The sequence below is a fragment of the Phodopus roborovskii genome, unplaced genomic scaffold (genome assembly GCF_943737965.1).
Source record: "Phodopus roborovskii unplaced genomic scaffold, PHOROB, whole genome shotgun sequence".
NCBI classification, from domain to species: domain Eukaryota; kingdom Metazoa; phylum Chordata; class Mammalia; order Rodentia; family Cricetidae; genus Phodopus; species Phodopus roborovskii.
Window position 1 is genome coordinate 56,803,799 of NW_026126511.1, and position 17,289 is coordinate 56,821,087.

Consider the following 17,289-nt stretch of genomic DNA (forward strand, 5'->3'; position numbering starts at 1 on the left):
TACATCAGCCTTACCTGGCTGCCAGAGGACCCAGTTAAGCATGCTCAAGCCCCCTTTTAAAGCAAGCATGCCAAGTGCTTGGCTCTCTCTGGTTCCTCTCTCTGGTTTCTCTCTTGCCCACCCCCTGCTCTCTCTCTCTCTCTCTCTCTCTCTCCTGCTTTCGGTTGGCCACCAGCTACCCCCTCTTTCTCTCCCTCCTCTCAATAAACTCCACGTGGGCGCTGAGTCTCGTGTTTGTGTTTCTTAGGCATTAGCTGCACAGCAAAAGAACAACAGCAACCCTGTTGGACTTTCTCAGTAGGTGCTAGGCAATTGGTACCACTTATTTCCTACATCCTTATAGCCTTGCACTGGCTAGTTTCAACTTGAACAGAGAAAATGTTTGCTGAGCTAGGCTGTGCTGAGAAGGAAAAACAGATATGGTGATGCAGAGGCAGTGATACCTTCTCACTCCAGCCCTACCACAAAAGCACCTAAAAATGTGGAAAGAATGGAGTGGTGGTGGCACACATTTTTGATCCCAACACTTGGGAGACAGGCAGGTGGATCTCTGTGAGTTCAAGGCCAGCCTGGTCAACAAAGAGAGTTCCAGGACAGCCAAGGCTTACACAGAGAAACCTGTCTCAGGAAAAAAAAATGAAAAAAGAATGTGAACAGATAAACAGCCTCCAAAGCATCATTCTCCTACTTTCCTCAGTGAAAGAAAGGATGCCGGTTCTCTCTACAGTCTCTACCAAGAATGCATTCCTTCAGGCTGCCACGAGCCTTGCTGTTTTGTTTGCCTTTCAACCTGTCACTTGTCAGGAAGGATGAAAAGTATAATGGTGTCCATTGAGGTCCCTTATGCTTTCTAATGCCCTCACTTGTTACACGTTGAGAAAAGCCAGATCAGCATTGACCCCGTAATTGCCAAACAGAGGATATGGTGAAAAGAAGGCCAAAACCACAGCACAAACTGAAGACAGATTTGAGGAAGAACTTTCTGACCACACCGGGTGTGTAAGGTGCAGAGTTTATGACAGGGGGAAGTTCAGGAACCAAGAATTCTGTGTTTACGGAGAAAACCTTCTGCCTCAGAGCTCCAGGGTCAACCCCAGTCCCTTCAAGCAGGCAGTGGATTGTATTGTACTTTCCCTCAGCCTGCTCCATCTCCCTCGCGGAGTGGTCTTTCCTCCAGGGACTGGGCACTCTAAGCATACTTCCTCCCTAGTTCAGAGGTCACTTCAACCCCAGTTCCGGTGCTCCTAGCATAACCCTCGAAACTGGCTTTCCTTTTTTTCCTGTTGGCCTCTGCCTGAGAAAGACATTGAAGTGGAGCCTAGAGTAAACACTTGGGAGGTCAGCTACCTCAGTCTTCTGGGGACTGATGGGTCTAGGGACAAGAAGTGTGAAGGGCTAGTAAGAATGTTCTTTCACAGCTAGGATGGACTAGTCATGTGTGTGTCCATGATGTCCCCTAAAGAAAAAAACTTGCATTCTGCTGTCCCCAAAATCAAAAGTATCATTCAGGTTCTAAATGTGATAATAGGGAGATTCCAAAGGTGGAGGCTGGAGAAGAATTGGGAATAGCTAACATCTTGGTATGAGGGAAAGCAACAAACACAGAAGGCAGAGAAAGGGAAGGTGCCACCTTCCTGAACATTTCTTTCTTTTTTCCAGATATTCCAGCCATTTGTCACACCTCCTCCTCATCAATCCTCAAACTTCCTCTTGTAAAGCAAGTGCTGGCTGGCTCCTGGGCTTCCTCACAGGCCCGGTGAGGAAAAGTTAAATATCATAATCCTAGGCTCCTGCATCACACCCAGTCTCTCAGTGCTGACCAGAAGACAAGCAGCACGCTTTACTTTCACACCGCACAGATTTACTCCCCCTAGTGGCCACTTTCTTCCTCCTACATGCTTGTAAGAATGAATTTTATCCACCCCCATCCAAACTCCACAGTGGTTCTAGAGACAGGCCTGGGGAAACAGGTAACCTGGAACGGGAGGCAGGGCAGAAAGCCACTTAAGGCTGACACTGTCCCGTCCTGGCCTGTCCCAGTTGAGAATGAGGTGGCGGCTTCAGTACAGCGCAAGCATGATGAACCAATATTTAAGCCATCAGCTAATGACTTCCCAGTGTATTTCACAAAAATAGTTACTGGCAACATGTCAGCAATTCTGGCACATAGATCCAGGCCGTACTGCAAGCAACAATTTTGAACACAGGCCACAGTTACCCTCATAATCCCATGGTTTGGAGTGATCTGGGTTTATAGAGTAATCCTGTCCACAAACCCAAAATGCAATCAGAGAAGGTCCCCAAGTACCCTAGAGCTCAAGGAACAATGGAAAGTGGTAGGAAAGCCCCGAGGTTTGAGGTCTTGGCTACCATTCCTGACAGTCCTTCTCCATCCTGCCCCCGCCTCCAGGGTCTCCATTGCCCCTGCCCTGCCCCACTACTTTCAGCCTAGGTCCAGTTCTGAGCTCCATGGTACCCTCCCTAGAGCGGCTGCCCCCTCGGGTCTCCCCAGAGCCCTCGAAGAGCCGAGTAAGGAACCGGGGCCCCGCCCGAGGCAGCAGATCCCCCGCAGTGAAGACGTAGAGGACCGGGTTGACGCTGGAACTGAAGAAAGCCAAGGCTGTAGTTCCAGCGCGCGCCGCCTGGCCAGCCCCACCAAGCCTGGCCAGGCGCCCTTCCGGCGGAGCGAGTGCAGCCACCGCCTGCAAGAGGTTGACCGCATGATAGGGGGCCCAGAGCAAGCCGAAGGCCAGCACGATGGCGCTCACCAGACGACCCACCCGCGTGCCGTGTCGCCCCGAGCCCCAGCGCGCGCCCCGCAACCGCGCCAGCGTCACGCCGTAGCAGCTGAGCACTGTCCCAAAAGGCAGGACGAAAGCAGTTAGGGTCTCCAGGCTCAGATGAGCAGCGGCGTGCGCCGCTGATGGGTGGCACAGTTGACACACACTATCGCCCCAGAGGTGGCGGTAGACGGCGGCCGGGACGGCGAGCACCAGGGCGGCCAGCCAGACCCCCAGCAGCAGGCGGCGGGCCAGGGCTGGGCTGCGCAGTCTGGGAGCCAGAAAGGGCCGAGTGACAGCTAGGCAGCGCTGCAGGCTGAGCAGTCCGGTGAGCAGCACGCTGGCATACATGCTGAGCGCGCACACGTAGTACACAGCCTTGCAGCCCACCTGGCCCAGGGGCCACGCCTGCCCGCTCAAGAAGGCCACAAAGAGCGGGGTGAGCAGAAGCACCGCGCCGTCGGCCAGCGCCAGGTGCAGCACAAGTGTGGCCGCCAGCGGCCGCCCCGCCGTGGGCCGCCAGCCCGCCAAGCTCCACACTACGAAGCCGTTGCCTGGCAGTCCCAGCAGTGCTGCCAGCAGTAGGAAGGCGGTGCCGGTGGCCCGCGAGGCCTTCCAGCTCAGCAGCGTCTCATTCCCAGGTGGACGGTAGCAGACCGACATCCTCCTAGAAGGGGGCTGCAAGAATCCACAGGGTGGAGTATTCAAAATTGGAGGAAAGGCCCACAATACCTCTAATGCTAGATGAGAAGGGACTGTGCCCACCACCACCCCCCCAGCTTCTTTGCATTTTGCCTATGTCTTTTCTCCAGGAAGCCAATTCAAACAACTCCTTAGAACCTGTGGTCCCTGTTCCCAGTCAGCTGACCTTCCCTGCTCTTGGCATGTTTCCAGAGGCCACTGGTACCAAAGCACTGGTGTTCCCCAGTCCTGGCTGTAGACAGTAGCCCCCTCATTATCCAATCCATTCTTTACCTCAGGGCAAAGGTGGCTGCCTAGCAGGGAAGTAAAGCAGAGTGAGCAGATCCACTTACCCAACTGGGAGAGAACAGCAATGGGGGTCGAGGAAGGTTTAGTTAAGAAGGCTGACGGGTGAAGCCACAGTGGATGAGGCACCTAGTTCTGCCTGTCACATTTGCAGAGGATGAGGCAAGAATGAAGAGGGACAAGATGGTGCTTATCCCCGACCTTTCCCCGGGCCCTCCTTCATGCTACTCCTTCCCATCACAGACAGGCCCAGGCACGTGGAGGCCAGCCTCCCCAGCGTATAGGATCAGGTTGAGGCCCACGAAAGCACTGGTACCTCTGCTAACAGCTGCTGGTACTCCCCACTCTGGCCGGCCCCAGCCCTTCCAGCCCACAGTCTGTGATGTTTACATTCTCTATCCTCCTTGGCTTGCAGTCAACAGAGGAGACCCAAGCAACACACTTTCCTAGCTCTTCTCTCTTTGCTGTTCAGCCTCCTGTCCCTGCCTGGCTTCCTTTTCTTCTACTTTAATCTTGTTCTTTATTTTTTTATTATTTATTTATTTATTTATTTATTTATTTATTTATTTTGCCTGTCAGAGTCCCTCCACTCTCCAGCTATTACTGTTGTCAGTGACAACTTTTCAGTGTAAGATACGTGGCTCAGTCCCGGAGAATAGGCTATACTAGTAGGTATAAGGAGCTTGAAGTCTACTGGGGGGAGGTCATAGCACACAGGAGTGAGGGGCTGTGTTAAGATTAGGAAGAGGGGACTGGAGAGATGGCTCAGCAGTTAAGAATAGTGGTGGCTCTTCCAGAGGACCTGGGTTCAATTCCCAGCACTCACATGGCAGCTCACAGCTGTCTAAAGTTTCAATTCCAGGGGATCTGACACCTTCACACAGACATGCAGGCAAAACACCAATGCTATAATGTAAAAATAAATAAGTCACTTAAAACAAAAAAGATCAGGAAGAGGTAGCTGGGCGGTGGTGGCACACGCCTTTAGTCCCAGTACTCAGGAGGCAGAGGCAGGCAGATCACTGTGAGTTCAAGGCCAGCCTGGTCTACAGAGCTAGTTCCAGGGCAGCTAGGGCTGTTACAGAGACACCCTGTCTTGAAAAAAAAAATCAGTAAGAGGCAATACATTCAGTGCATTTCATAGCACTCTGTCAGTAGCCATCTGAACTGGAGGTATACAGAGTACCCAAGGCAGAAGACTGGGGCATGTTTCAATGCTCGAGGACTGTCCTAGAGGCATTAATGCCCTTATTTATGCCCTTTATAGTGCTTGAGAAGGCCCTGGCTGGAGCTCCAGCCTGCATGAGAAATGAAGCTGGCTAGATAACAAAACTATCCAGGCACTTTGTGTTTCACTGGACACAGGAATCTAGGGAACTGGGAGAGTCTAGAAGACTCCCAGGCAGGAAAACAGGGACTGTGTCCATTTAAGGGCTAACAGTGAACCTCAGTTTCTGTGCAATGGTCCATTATATCTACAACTACAATCAGAGATGAAACCTGGGACATTTCAACTAAAGCACCTGGGCTGGGTAGAGACTCTGTCAGCAAAGTCCTTGCCATACAAACATGAGGATCTGAGTTCAGTACCCAAAAACCATGTTAAAGGGGTGCATGACCTGTAGTCCCAGTGCTGGCAGATGGGAACAGGTAGATCTTTGGAGTTTACTGATTAGCCATCCTAACCAACTTGATAGCCTCCAGGCCTGTGAGAAACTCTGTCTCAAAGAAGAAGAAGAAGGAGAAGGAGAAGGAGAAGAAGAAGAAGAAGAAGAGAGAGAGAGAGAGAGAGAGAGAGAGAAAGATGGACTTGCTGAAGAGCAATACCAAATGTTGTCCTCTGGCTTCTGTCTGTCTGTCTCTGTCTTCCTCCCTCCTTCTCTCTCTCTCTCTCTCTCTCTCTCTCTCTCTCTCTCTCTCTCTCTCTCTCTCTCTCACACACACACACACACACACAGAGCTAAAGTCATGATACTCCTCTGATAGCTGTGGCAGGGATCCAGGCATCATAGGTGGAAATACACTATTTATTAATGAGCAAGCCAAAAAAGATTAGAGCAGTGTCTGCTCATAGCCACCAAAGCAGGCATTTCTGGAGAATGAAGCCAGAAAAAAAAAAAAAAAAAAAAAAAAAAAAAGCTTAGCTAGTCCTTCTCCAACCAAGGAGATAAGCAAAGGGCCAGAATCCCAGACAGGATCTGAGGATGCTGCTTCTGCAGATCAGACCCCAGCCTCTCCTCACACCATTCCCAGACACACTGCCCCACCTTTTATTTTCTCCGGGTTTCTTCCAATCACCCACCACGTCTCCCCATCCTAACCTTGCAGGCTTCCAGCCTTTTCCAAAAGCTGCAGTTTATAACTTTCCAGTAGGTGGCAGCACAGTCAGTAGGGCTTGAATGGAATCAGCTAGTGGCAGCAGTCATCAGGACTCACATGGAATGCCTATCTCTGAGCCCGAAGGACAGAAACTGTTCTAGCATTTAGGAGCTGAGATATGAAGATCTGAAGTTCAAGATGGCCAATCCAGACTACAAAGTAAAACTGTATTTGGATTAGGGGGAGGAGAGACACAAGTATCAAATGTCATCCTACAACACATCTCTAAAGAGAAACACACAAGCTACTTCCACGACCCCACATAGGCTCCTCCTCCTCTTAGACTTTGTCCCTCTTACTCACTAGGCAAAGGAGGACAAAGTCCAGGCTTGATTCATCAGAGCTAAAATCCCAGCTTTGTACAGAAACAACACTTTAGCCTCAGAACAACAGAGAAGTGCACAGCTGCAAAGCCCCAGGGAAGCTGCTCACCTACTCTGTCCCTTTACCATGGACTACCTTTCAGCCTTGAACCCCAATGGACTCCTGAGGTGATTTCCAAATCTATTCTTTATACATCAATGCCAGGGATAAGGGCAGACAAGGCAAAAATCAGCGCCTGGAAGATTCACTTCCCTGACTCTTCAGTTTTCTCCAACTCGTAAACTATTCTTGTTCTCCCTCCATAGCCTCTCCTTTGGATCTGTAAACCTATATCCTTTTAGCCACCCACCCCCATCATTATCACTAAATTTGACAACTCCCTCCTTGTCCCTTCTTTCTTCCCAACTACCAGGTCAGTTTCCACTATGGGCTCTGAGCTTGGCCGTAGGGTCTGGAACTCAGCCCCACCACCTCAGCGACCCTTCCGTGTTTGTGATCACAAGCGGACAGTCCGGAAGGGACTGACAGCTGCCACCCGCCAGGAACTGCTAGATAAGGTAAGTGGTCAGGTTCCTGGGGGTAGGGAAGCCAAGGGACTCAAGCATAGTGGGACCGCAGAGCAGAAAGTGCGCAGGTTACATGATTGCCACCCCTTGGGTGGTTAAGAAACACTAGGGCCAATAACCTATGTTGCATTGGGTAAATTATTTACTTTCTGGATAGTGGGCTTTCTTTGGCAGTCAGGGAAACAGCAGATAGGGGCTGGAGAAATGGGTTCAGAAGTATTTATGGTGATTTGTATGTTTTCTTATAGTGCTAGGAATGAAAACTCTAGGCAAGGGCTCTGCCACTGATTTAACCTCCCAGCCCTTTGAAACTGAAAAGCCAGTTTCAAATTCCTATTTTTCTACTTCCTAGCTGTCAAATCTCGGAAAGTCATTCAACTTAACAAAACCTGGTTTTTGTTTTTCTTTTAAAACAGGCTTTTTAGCCCAGGCTGACTTTGAACTCAGAATCCTCCGGCTTCAGCCTTCTAAACACTTACAGATATGCCACAAAGCCTAACTTGGAAAGTGTTTTCAGTGTTGGGCATCAAATCCAGACCCTTGCACATACTAGGCAATTTACTTCTAAACCACACACTTTGCCTTCAGTTTCTTCCTCTACACAAGAGAATAATAAACCATCTTTTAGGATTGCTGAAAAGAATAAATGGAAAGTCCTTATAGACATCTTGACAGATATTGGAGGGGATGCCTCTTGCCTCTGATCTTGAAGGAATGAATTCAGTCAAGAGACAATTTGAGCAGGTGTTTATTTAGCAAAACTCCAATCTAATTAGTAAACCTAGACAGAATACCCAAGAGACTAGAGTGGGCTGCCCAAGGTGGGAGCAACCTACGGGCTGCTTTGTGCTGGGTGGTGTACTCTTGAGGTTAGGTGACTTCTTTTCCCAAATCACAGTGGACTGGACCTTCCTTTTAGAGGATTTTCTCCTGTAGCCTGGAGTGGGGGTGGGGGCAGGGGTTGTAGAACTGGGAAGATGGCTCAGCAGTTAGGAGCACATACTGCTTTTGCAGAGGACCAGGGTTGAGTTCCCAGCACCCACCTGGTGGCTCACAAGCAATAGAACCCCAGCTCCAGAGGAGCCATAGGATCTTCTGGTCTCTGTGCACATAGCCATCCCCCTACACACAATTTTAAAAATACATAAACACAATTTTTTAAAGTAAGGTATGTCAATCTGCAAGGTAAGTGATATGAGGTAGTCTTTAGATTCAGACTGTTTATTAGTGTGCTCATGCTGGTGGGAACCTCGGTCCTTAGCTCCTGATGTGGGGGAACAACCTGTGTGCAGCTTCAAGGATGTTTAACCAGTGGTTCTATCAGAATGGTCTGCTAAGATGCAGCTGTAGCTTTTCTTGGTCACTCAGGTCCAGCTCCTTCTCTACAGGGTGATTATTTAGAATCTGTCCTAAAAACTGAGTCTGCTGCAATCAGATGCATTAGAGTCAAAGGGCAACCATGCCTGTGTATGTTCCTCAAGAGGATTTCACAGGAGCCAGAGCCCTGCCCTTCCTGGTTACCTTAACAATCTCATACCAGCTGAAGCCCTCTTATTTTCTCATAGCTATTATTCCCAACCTAACTCAACCCTAACGTTTCTTTTAACATTCACTTAATTTAACACTTTTTTTTTCTTGGCCTCAGAATGGCTAAACAGTGCTAACACTGAAAGCAGGTGTAGAGAACGGGAAGGATGACACAGGTGGGCAGTGTAGATAAGTCAACACAGGTAAGATAGATTTCATCTGTTTAGACTTTGTTTTTTATTCATATTTGGAGTCAGGGTCCAAAACTGTTGTCTGGTCTTAAACTGAGCTCCAGGCCCCCCTGCTTCTGCCTCCGGAGCAGCTAAGACTGTAGGTGTGTTATACGCCTGACTAGAACGGAGCTGTCATTTCACATCAGTGGGAAGAGCTTAGAGGGGAGCAAGAGTAGACAAACAGGAGCAAAACAAAAAAAAAAAAGGTCTGCTTCTGGTGAGGGTCCATTAGCAGCTCAAAAAACCCAAACAAGAACTGCCATGTTCATGAAGGAGGAGGCGAAGTGCTCACATCTACAATCTCCCAGGACCCAGGAGCTAACACAGAATTGCTGAGTTTGGGACCAGGCTAAGCTACACAAACACCCTGCCTCAAAAACAAAACAAGAACACAGGGAAGATGGCAAATCAGGAAGCAGAGCTGAGTCTAGGGCTGATGGGCCTGCCCCTTCCCCCCTGCCACTTGTCACTAACAGGTGCTGGAGACTCTGCTGCTGAGTGGAGTGCTAACCCTGGTACTGGAAGAGGATGGGACTGCTGTGGAGAGCGAGGACTTCTTCCAGCTGCTGGAGGATGACACATGCTTGATGGTGCTAGAGCGGGGACAGAGCTGGAGCCCCCGGGTGAGGCCATTAGTGGGCTGCTTCAGTCATCAACCCTTTCTAGTTCTTCTTATCTTCTTCCCTAGTCTATCACTGACCTTGGGGGCAGAGGTACTAGGGGGAACTGGGAGGACATCAAACATTAGACAATATTGGGGAGGCAAAAGGGGGTCTGATCCAGTACTGACAGGATTAGCAATAGATGCCAGGGTATGAAAGAAGGCACACTTCACTGATGGGGTGTCCCACAGAGTGGGATGTTATCATACGGCCTAGGACGGGAGAAGCCAAAACACAGCAAGGACATCGCCCGCATCACCTTTGATGTATACAAGCAAAATCCTCGAGACCTCTTCGGCAGTCTGAACGTCAAAGCTACATTCTATGGGCTCTACTCCATGAGCTGTGATTTCCAAGGAGTTGGACCCAAAAAAGTACTCAGGTCAGAGATCAACATGTCCTACACCCTACAGGTGGACAGTTCAAGTTCTGCCTCTTGTACCCACATACCCCACAAGCTCTCCTGTGTGAACGCCATCCCCACCCCAAGCTCCCACGGTCTAGGCCTCCTCTCAGCTTCCCCTCAATCCTTTGGTTTCCTCTCACCCCTGCCCTTCAGGGAACTCCTCCGTTGGACTTCCTCACTGCTGCAAGGCCTGGGTCATATGCTGCTGGGAATTTCATCTACCCTTCGCCATGTGGTGGAAGGGGCTGAGCGCTGGCAGCGGCACAAGCAGAGCCACCTCCATTCATAATGAAAAGGGCTTTGAGCATGTACCCTGAGACTGGTTCCAAGAGACATCATCAGATTTGGGGTCTGCAGTGTGCCAGAGGTAACTCACCCGACTCCACCGTAACAGAACCTACAGCACACTGCCTTGGTTCTCCAGTCTGCACATTCCCTGAAGAATGCTGCCTATCTTACCTACAAATCCTGCCTTCTCCTTACCCTGCAGAACCACAACCTTGTCTGCTGGCATCCTGATCCCACCATAATTGCAGCTGTATCTCCATTCTTACTGACTCTTATCCCAAAGATCCCACTTACCAATGACAACTGTCCCTAGCTTTACCCTGAGATACCTTTCCCCTAAAAAATAAAAATATTCCCAAGTAAAATGCAAAAATATTTACCAATATGCCTGGAGGGGGGTTGTGAAGGGAATGGATGGACACAGACAGACATAGGGATGAACAGGAACTGGCTGTCTTAGCCCAGGCTAGCCTTGAATTCTTGACTTCTGAAGGGGGGGGGGTGCTTGTTGGCACATCTTTAATTGCAGTGAATTCTTGAAATTCTTGTTACAACCTTACAAGCAGTAGGTTTACAGTTTTCTGTGTGTTACTCCATCTGCTCCAATGAGACTTGTGACTCCAACTTAAAGCAGGAAGGATAAGCATATCCTCCCATCAATACCTCCTCCCAGGCCGTGAGGCCTCAGTCTTCAAGTACAGAGTTCAATGCCCGTCTCCGCTTGGCCACAGCACTCTGCTGCTGTTCCCAAGTCTCTCGTCGCTTCAAGAAGGTGGTCAGGGCCACATTTCGGGCCACATGGTGGCCAAAAGCATCTTGAATCAACTCTTGGTTCTGCTCTCCTGCAAAGAGAACTACTTGTGTTTAGTGTCAACCATGCTCAAAACCAAATTCTACTTGAGGAGAAGGCCCCTCCATTTTCCCTCAACCCTGCATCTAAAACAGGAATAATGAACACTGTTGTGGGGTATCTGTGCACTGTGTGAAGATGTATTGCTGAGACTGGTTTAATAATGAGTTGAATAGCCAATAGCTAGGCAGGAGGTATAGGCGAGACTTCCAGGCAGAGAGGGGAAATAGTAAGAGATGGATCTTGGCTGGAGAGAGATACAAGGAGACGGGAGAGGGGGAAGGGCGGCGGCAGGATGGGTGGCACACGGACAGAGTATAGGTTAGTAAAAATGGGTTAGGGTAAGTTATAAGAGCTAGTTAAAGACAAACCTAAGCTAAGGCTTAGCTTTCAAAATTAAAAAGTCTCCATGTCGTTATTTGTGAGTTGGTTCACCCACTAAAGCATGATAGCCAGATAAATGGGTAAAGGACTGCACAATGAGTCCGCAGAGAGAAGGCAAGAGCAGACCACGGAGAACTCAGAGGCAGACCGATCCTTTGATGTCTACCAGGTGCAGGAGAAGGCAAAGTTTGGAAACATCACCCAGGAGCAGTGGTACTGACCCAGTTCAGCAGCAATCTCCTTCCGGGCCCCCAAAGCTGCTCCGCTCCAGATGGCATCTAATACACGGCTGCCGTGGCGACTACAGGCAAGAGCCACATACTGTCCCTGCATTGAGACAAGCAAGATAAGGTCCCTCAGGGGAAGTATACAAACGTGTTTTGGGAGTGGAGGAATGACTTCAGAAGACTCGAGTGGCACCATTAAAGCAGCACAGGAACTATGTATGTACCCTGCCTCCAGCTCTCAGGTCCAGTCCTGAATGAAGCTGGTGCTCTCTAAAGCAGTGATGGAGGAACTAGAGCGGAAGTCTAACCTTTAGTGTCTTCAGCACACGACGACGCTGCTTGTGCGTCACAGAGGGGCTAGTCAGGATGGCATCAAATACGTGAGAGCCTGCAGGGCTCTGCGCCAGAGCCAGGAGCTGTGGTCCTGTCAAGGCACTCAGACTTCGAAGTACAAGTCCAGGGTTGGAGAAATACAACAAGTGCTGGAGCAGTAGAGACCCAAGTACTGTCACTTCCCTCAGAGCTTTGGTTGTGGCCATTTCTACCTGGGAGTGCAGTAACAAGAAATTAGGAGGCGTAACCAAACCGGATGGATGAAGGCATCCCTAGGGTCCTGCCATCTTCTCTTCAAAAAGGTTAGAAATCTCATCAACTTAAGCCCTAAGGAGCCCAGCCCCCAATATTCACGGTGTGGCCCCTCCCCTACCTTACCTGATGTTCTGCAGGCACTGCCCCCTCCTCTTCCATTAGTTCATAGTATACCTCATAAGCCAACAAAGAGGCAAAGAGAGGCGCACAGGCTGCTTGCCGGGATGAGGGCTCTGCACAGTGGAACGCCTAGATAGGAAGACAAAGCATAATGCCTCTTGAGATCCCTAACACAATGATCTAGACAGACATGTTCAAGCAAAGGGAAGCCTAACTCAACAGGAAAGGATGCTCTGTGAGAGCAGAATCTCGCTTGCCCAGTTCTGTCTCCCGGCCTCTGCACATGTAAGGACTGAATCCCCATTTATCTACCAAAGTTCTCTAAGTTCTGGAGTGTAAATTTCATTTCAGAACTGTTCCTGGACTCACCTGTCCCTGTATCTGTAATTCCCTCAACATTAAACTTCTCACTTCCAAATCAGACAAGTCCTAACTAGCAGAATTAGATCAGAGAGGGGCATGAATGGGCTGCAAGTAAAACCCACTCACCTCCAATAACAGCTGCAAAACCTGGGCTTGGTGAGTCCCAACCCTGCGGCAGGCCTCCACCAGAGCGACAACTACCCCTGGGTGGCCCTGGGCCAGCACAGCTTCCAGGGCAGGGCTCAGCTCCTCAAACACAAGGGACAGCTGAGAGGAAACATGGATTGAAGAATGGGTGACATTCAATCAATTTAAAAAAAAAAAGCCAGGTAAGATGTAAAAACCATTGCCAACATCAGAATTTTCACTGTGCTGTTAAAACCCAGGAATCATAGAGATATTAATTACCCTATAGGGGAAGATTTCAAATGTCCCTTCTGTAGAAGTCAGGGAGAACCAAGTGCAAGGCAAGTTTAGAATTAAACCTGCCCTTCTACTCCATGTATCAACCCAAGGAACCACAGAAATCAACCCCCCACCCCCTCCATTTCCCACCCCCCAGGTAAGCAACATAGGTAAAGAGGAGCTACAACAATGGCTTCTGTGCTCAGAGGATTTAGCGACAAGAAGCCACACAACTTTTAGCTACAGACTTGAACTAAGAGAAGGCAGTCAGACCTGAGAATCTAAAGCAAATCTCTAGAAGGGTACCTACACCCTAATTTCTGGAAACCCCAAGGAATAACTAACTTCACATGGACAATGGGCAGTAAACTCTCAGAGAAGTACAGTGACAAGAGCACAATAAAATAAGGCCCAAAAGCCAGGCAGTGGTGCACACACCTTTAATCCTAACAATTGGGAGGCAGAGGCAGGTGGATCTCTGTGAGTTTAAGGTCAGCCTGGTTTACAGAGTAAGTTCTAGGACAGCCAGGGTACACAGAGAAACCCTGTCCCCAAAAAACAAATAAATATGTAGTAAGCAAGGCCCAATGATTAAGAATAGCAGAAAGAGACCAGGCCACATTTCCCACTCACCAGCTCGGGGGAAGTGACTGCATCCAGAAAGCGCTGCAGAGGGAAGTTAGCAATGGGATGTGCAGCCAAGGAATGCAGCTGACCCCGCAAGTGATCCTCAAAGAGGCGCTGGAGCCTCACCGGTCCTAACACCAGCAGCACCTGCTCCAAGAGTCTGGAGCTTGTCTGATCCCGAAGAAACAGGAGCAGAGGGCTAGAGGTAAGGAGAGAGACTGGGCTGGAGACATGGCTCACTGGTTAAGAATATTTCTGTTCCTACAGAGGACCTGGGTCCAGAAGCCCTCTCCTGCCCTCCACTGGCTCCTACACAACACATAGGTGAAACACTCATACAAATGAAGTACAAATAAAGTTTGTTTGTTTTTTTTTTTTTTAAACTGGATTTGTTGGTACACATCTTTAATTTCAGCATTCAAGAAGCAGAAACAGGTAAGTTCAAGACCAGCCTGATCTATACAATGAGTTCCAAGCTAGCTGGTGCTACAGAGTGAGGCCCTGTCACACACAGATGAAAATGAGGCTGGACCTAGAGATGGACCAGTGATTAAGATCACATTGTGCTCTTGCAGAGAACCCAAGAAGCTTCAGTTTCTAGCACCCACCAGGCAACTTGGAGCTTCTGCAACTCCAGCTCCAGAGGCTCTGATGCCCTCTTCTGGACTCCAAGAGCACTGCATGCATGTGGTGCACATATACACATGTAGGCACAACTTCATAAATACAAATCTTAAAATAAAACTAAGAATCTGGAAGGCAGAGGCAGGAGGATCTTTGTGAGTCTAAGGCCAACAGGACTACACAGTGAGATTGTGTCTTCCAGGTGCTGGAAATAAAGTCATGCACCACTGCAGCAATAAACATTTTTAAGATCAGAGTCTAAACTTCACCCAGACATGCAGCTCCACTAACTGCATCATCTCATTCAGTTCACATGACAACCCCAGCTTCAGCTACTCTGAAGCTTGTTCATACCTGCCACCTGCTGAAGAATTACGAGAACTCAGGTAATCGATTATAGCATCACAGAGTTGGGCACAATGCTGTGGTAATCTGTGATGTAAGATCTGCAAGGCCACTTGAAGACAAAAGCTGGAGATCTTGTCAGTGATAAATACTGTAGGAAAAGGCAGAAATGATTTAAGTTTCTTCCAAGCACAAATTACCTGTACAATCCCAAACCTCGAGTAACAAGGAGAACTACGTATACAAAATGTCTAGAGAATGCCTTACGGCATTAATCCAGACAGGTGTAAAAGAGGAAGGCCCTGATATAAGAGCCTTGCTTGGGGACGATCCCCAGAAGAGCCTGGTCCCTTTCCTACTTCCTTCTGTCATGGTTAACTTTGACTGTCCACTTGATGGGTTTTAGAGTCACTATGAAAACTAACCTCTAGGGTATCTGTGAGTCTCTAGAGTTAGGTTAATTCAGGTGAGGAGAACCCCCACCTCCAAATGTGGGTGGCACTAGCCCATGGACTGGGGTCCTAGACTGAATAAAAAGGAAAAAAACAAGCTCTGCCTCCTGACTGTAGACATAGTATAGCTATGGCCATGACAATCCCCTGACACAACGCACTACACCCTCCAGCTGTGAGTCAAACTTTTTCTTCTTTAACTTAGTCTCAGTAACATGTAAAGTAACTAATACATCGTTTTACCTGCAATGTCCTTCAGAAAGCAGGTACTCAGGTTCTGGAGGCTATTCAAGAAGGTTTTAGGAACCTCAAAATCAGTGGGCTTACATTCCCGAGCTGAGGTCCTTTGTGTTTCTAAAGATTAAGAACATGAACAATACATTAAAAACAGACAAATAGGAAGAATTCCATAGAAGAGTAAGGGCTCAGCTTGGAGACGAAGGATAGATGTAATACAACTCAGTGTTTCTTGTGGATGAGTAAAACACCGTTTCAATTTTTCTAAGGATCTTCAACTCTCTTCCCTATGGTCCAGGGTTCATATTTCTCAGTCAGATATTTAAAGTTTTCCAAAACCAGACCTCATTTGTAATCCCAGCACTTGAAAGGCAGAAGCGAGCAGGAGGATCAATAGTTGAAGGCCAGCCTCTGCTACACCACAAGTCAAAAACCAGCCTAGGTTATATGGGAGATCTGTCTCAAAGTAAAATACCAAGGCCAGTAAGGTTGTGATAAGGGAGATTGCTACTAACTCTGACAACCTGAGTTCATTTACAGAACGATGGAAGGAGAACTGACTTCCACAAGCTGTCTTCTCTCTCCCACACAAACACTGCAAAAGGCACATACATTTAAGTGAGTACACATGCCCATATATACACATATTTTTTTAAAAGTATTTAAATGAATTTCTTACCGTGAATTGTGTAAATAAAAATTTGAAATCCACTGCTTTAAATGAATCATCTCCCCCACCCCCATGTAAGTAGCAGTTCCCTAAATATATGCACACCCTTTCTTCTAGGTATCTAAACACAGTATTCTTTGATCCTCTAGGTTCTGTCCCACTGTTCTGCTAATTCTTCCCGGTCAAGTTCCACCAGGACGGTTAACTCTTCTGTTTACTGGCTTCTGAGCTTCCGAAACTGTCCTGCTCACCAGGCTCACTTCCCTTGCCTAGAAAACTTACCAGACGACTGGGAAACACGGGACCTGGCTCTCTCAGGCTCCAGAAGAGTACCTCCTAACACTTGCAGCAGAGTTCTGACCACGAAGCTGCCATGTGTATCTCCACAGAAGAAAAGAAAGTCATCAGACACCTCAGCGGCTAGCCCCAGGACTAGCTCCTCCAGAGTCGTCTGCAAGGGACCATGCTTCCCATCCTCATCCACCTCCTCCTCCTCTTCTGCTTCTGCAGGGTTCCTCAGCAATCGAGGCAGCTGCAGCAAAGCACTTTGCAAAACGTGAACCCCACACCGATGACAGGCCACAAAGCGCAGGTTGGGGCGCAGAGCAGCCCACACTCGACACAGAGGTTTCAAAGGACTGAACCCCAAAAGTTCCTGCAGCATTTCACTACCAGTCCTGTTCGTGGCCAAGGCTAGAGCCTGATCCTCCACTTCCTTCAAAATATTGCGCACCATCAAGTCTGAAAACACGAGGAAACAGACAGTTAGAGAGACTGGGAGGAGAATAAAACTTACTCGTCACATAGCCAAGAACCCCCGCCCCCCGGGGATCCCTCTGAAAGTTCCCTGGGTGGGTTTTACAGTTAATCCACGGCTTAGCTGCTCCTACCTCGTTCTTCCGGGGCATCGGGAGCCACTTTCAGCGCTGACAGCGCCCGTCGGAAATACCCGAGCGCCTCCGGGCTCAGGTGCGGGAGAGTTTCTGGGGCCTGCTCCGCACGCGCAGCCGCCACTGGCGGCCGGGGACACCCATCGCGGCCCGGAGGGGGACGCCCCGAACCCCGGGCCGCACGTCCCCGTCGGCAGGCACCCTGGAACTGGCGCCGCGCCTTGTGAGCAGAACGCGGACCCAGCCCCATGCGTGCTTCTGAACCTATCCTCCACGCTGCCCGGGTGCAGCTCCCACGGCCGCCGGCGCACTGCTGACGCACGGAGACGTCATAGTTCTGCGACGGCGCGGGCGA

The 17,289-nt window shown here is 49.2% G+C and overlaps 3 protein-coding genes across 4 annotated transcripts; 1 reads left to right on the top strand and 2 right to left on the bottom strand.

Annotated features, from left to right (window-relative positions):
• Positions 1–2,104: 2,104 nt before the first annotated feature.
• Ltb4r2 (leukotriene B4 receptor 2) lies at positions 2,105–3,516 on the bottom strand. The gene has a single exon (XM_051195660.1). The coding sequence runs from the start codon at positions 3,441–3,443 to the stop codon at positions 2,367–2,369; it is 1,077 nt and encodes a 358-aa protein (XP_051051617.1). The 5' UTR covers positions 3,444–3,516; the 3' UTR covers positions 2,105–2,366.
• Positions 3,517–6,501: 2,985 nt separating this feature from the next.
• On the top strand, positions 6,502–10,517 carry Cideb (cell death inducing DFFA like effector b). 2 transcript variants are annotated; one of them, XM_051195669.1, is made up of 5 exons: positions 6,503–6,637; positions 6,883–7,027; positions 9,273–9,419; positions 9,650–9,840; positions 10,018–10,517. In XM_051195669.1, the coding sequence occupies exons 1-5, from the start codon at positions 6,597–6,599 to the stop codon at positions 10,151–10,153; spliced, it is 660 nt and encodes a 219-aa protein (XP_051051626.1). In that variant the 5' UTR covers positions 6,503–6,596; the 3' UTR covers positions 10,154–10,517. The 2 variants fall into 2 exon arrangements, with proteins under 2 accessions (XP_051051625.1, XP_051051626.1); XM_051195668.1 differs by having other exon boundaries at positions 6,502–6,637; positions 9,650–10,517.
• A 137-nt stretch (positions 10,518–10,654) lies between these two features.
• Nop9 (NOP9 nucleolar protein) lies at positions 10,655–17,253 on the bottom strand. The gene is made up of 10 exons (XM_051195648.1): positions 16,935–17,253; positions 16,327–16,785; positions 15,381–15,491; positions 14,695–14,836; positions 13,723–13,915; positions 12,811–12,951; positions 12,325–12,450; positions 11,922–12,158; positions 11,608–11,713; positions 10,655–10,994 (listed from the first exon to the last, which is right to left on the bottom strand). Exons 1-10 carry the CDS (start codon positions 17,182–17,184, stop codon positions 10,837–10,839), a joined length of 1,923 nt encoding a protein of 640 aa, XP_051051605.1. The 5' UTR covers positions 17,185–17,253; the 3' UTR covers positions 10,655–10,836.
• Between the last annotated feature and the right edge of the window lie 36 nt (positions 17,254–17,289).

Excerpts from the sequence above, each read along its gene's own strand:
- Ltb4r2 (XM_051195660.1), bottom strand. The coding sequence starts at position 3,443 with ATGTCGGTCTGCTACCGTCCACCTGGGAATGAGACGCTGCTGAGCTGG.
- Cideb (XM_051195668.1), top strand. The coding sequence starts at position 6,597 with ATGGACTACCTTTCAGCCTTGAACCCCAATGGACTCCTGAG. Across the intron at positions 6,638-6,882 it reads AACCCCAATGGACTCCTGAG|GTCAGTTTCCACTATGGGCT; the intron begins GTGATTTCCAAA and ends CCCAACTACCAG. Across the intron at positions 7,028-9,272 it reads GCCAGGAACTGCTAGATAAG|GTGCTGGAGACTCTGCTGCT; the intron begins GTAAGTGGTCAG and ends TGTCACTAACAG.
- Nop9 (XM_051195648.1), bottom strand. The coding sequence starts at position 17,184 with ATGGGGCTGGGTCCGCGTTCTGCTCACAAGGCGCGGCGCCAGTTCCAG. Across the intron at positions 13,916-14,694 it reads AATTCTTCAGCAGGTGGCAG|CCCTCTGCTCCTGTTTCTTC; the intron begins GTATGAACAAGC and ends CCTTACCTCTAG. Across the intron at positions 12,952-13,722 it reads CAGTCACTTCCCCCGAGCTG|CTGTCCCTTGTGTTTGAGGA; the intron begins GTGAGTGGGAAA and ends GTTTCCTCTCAG.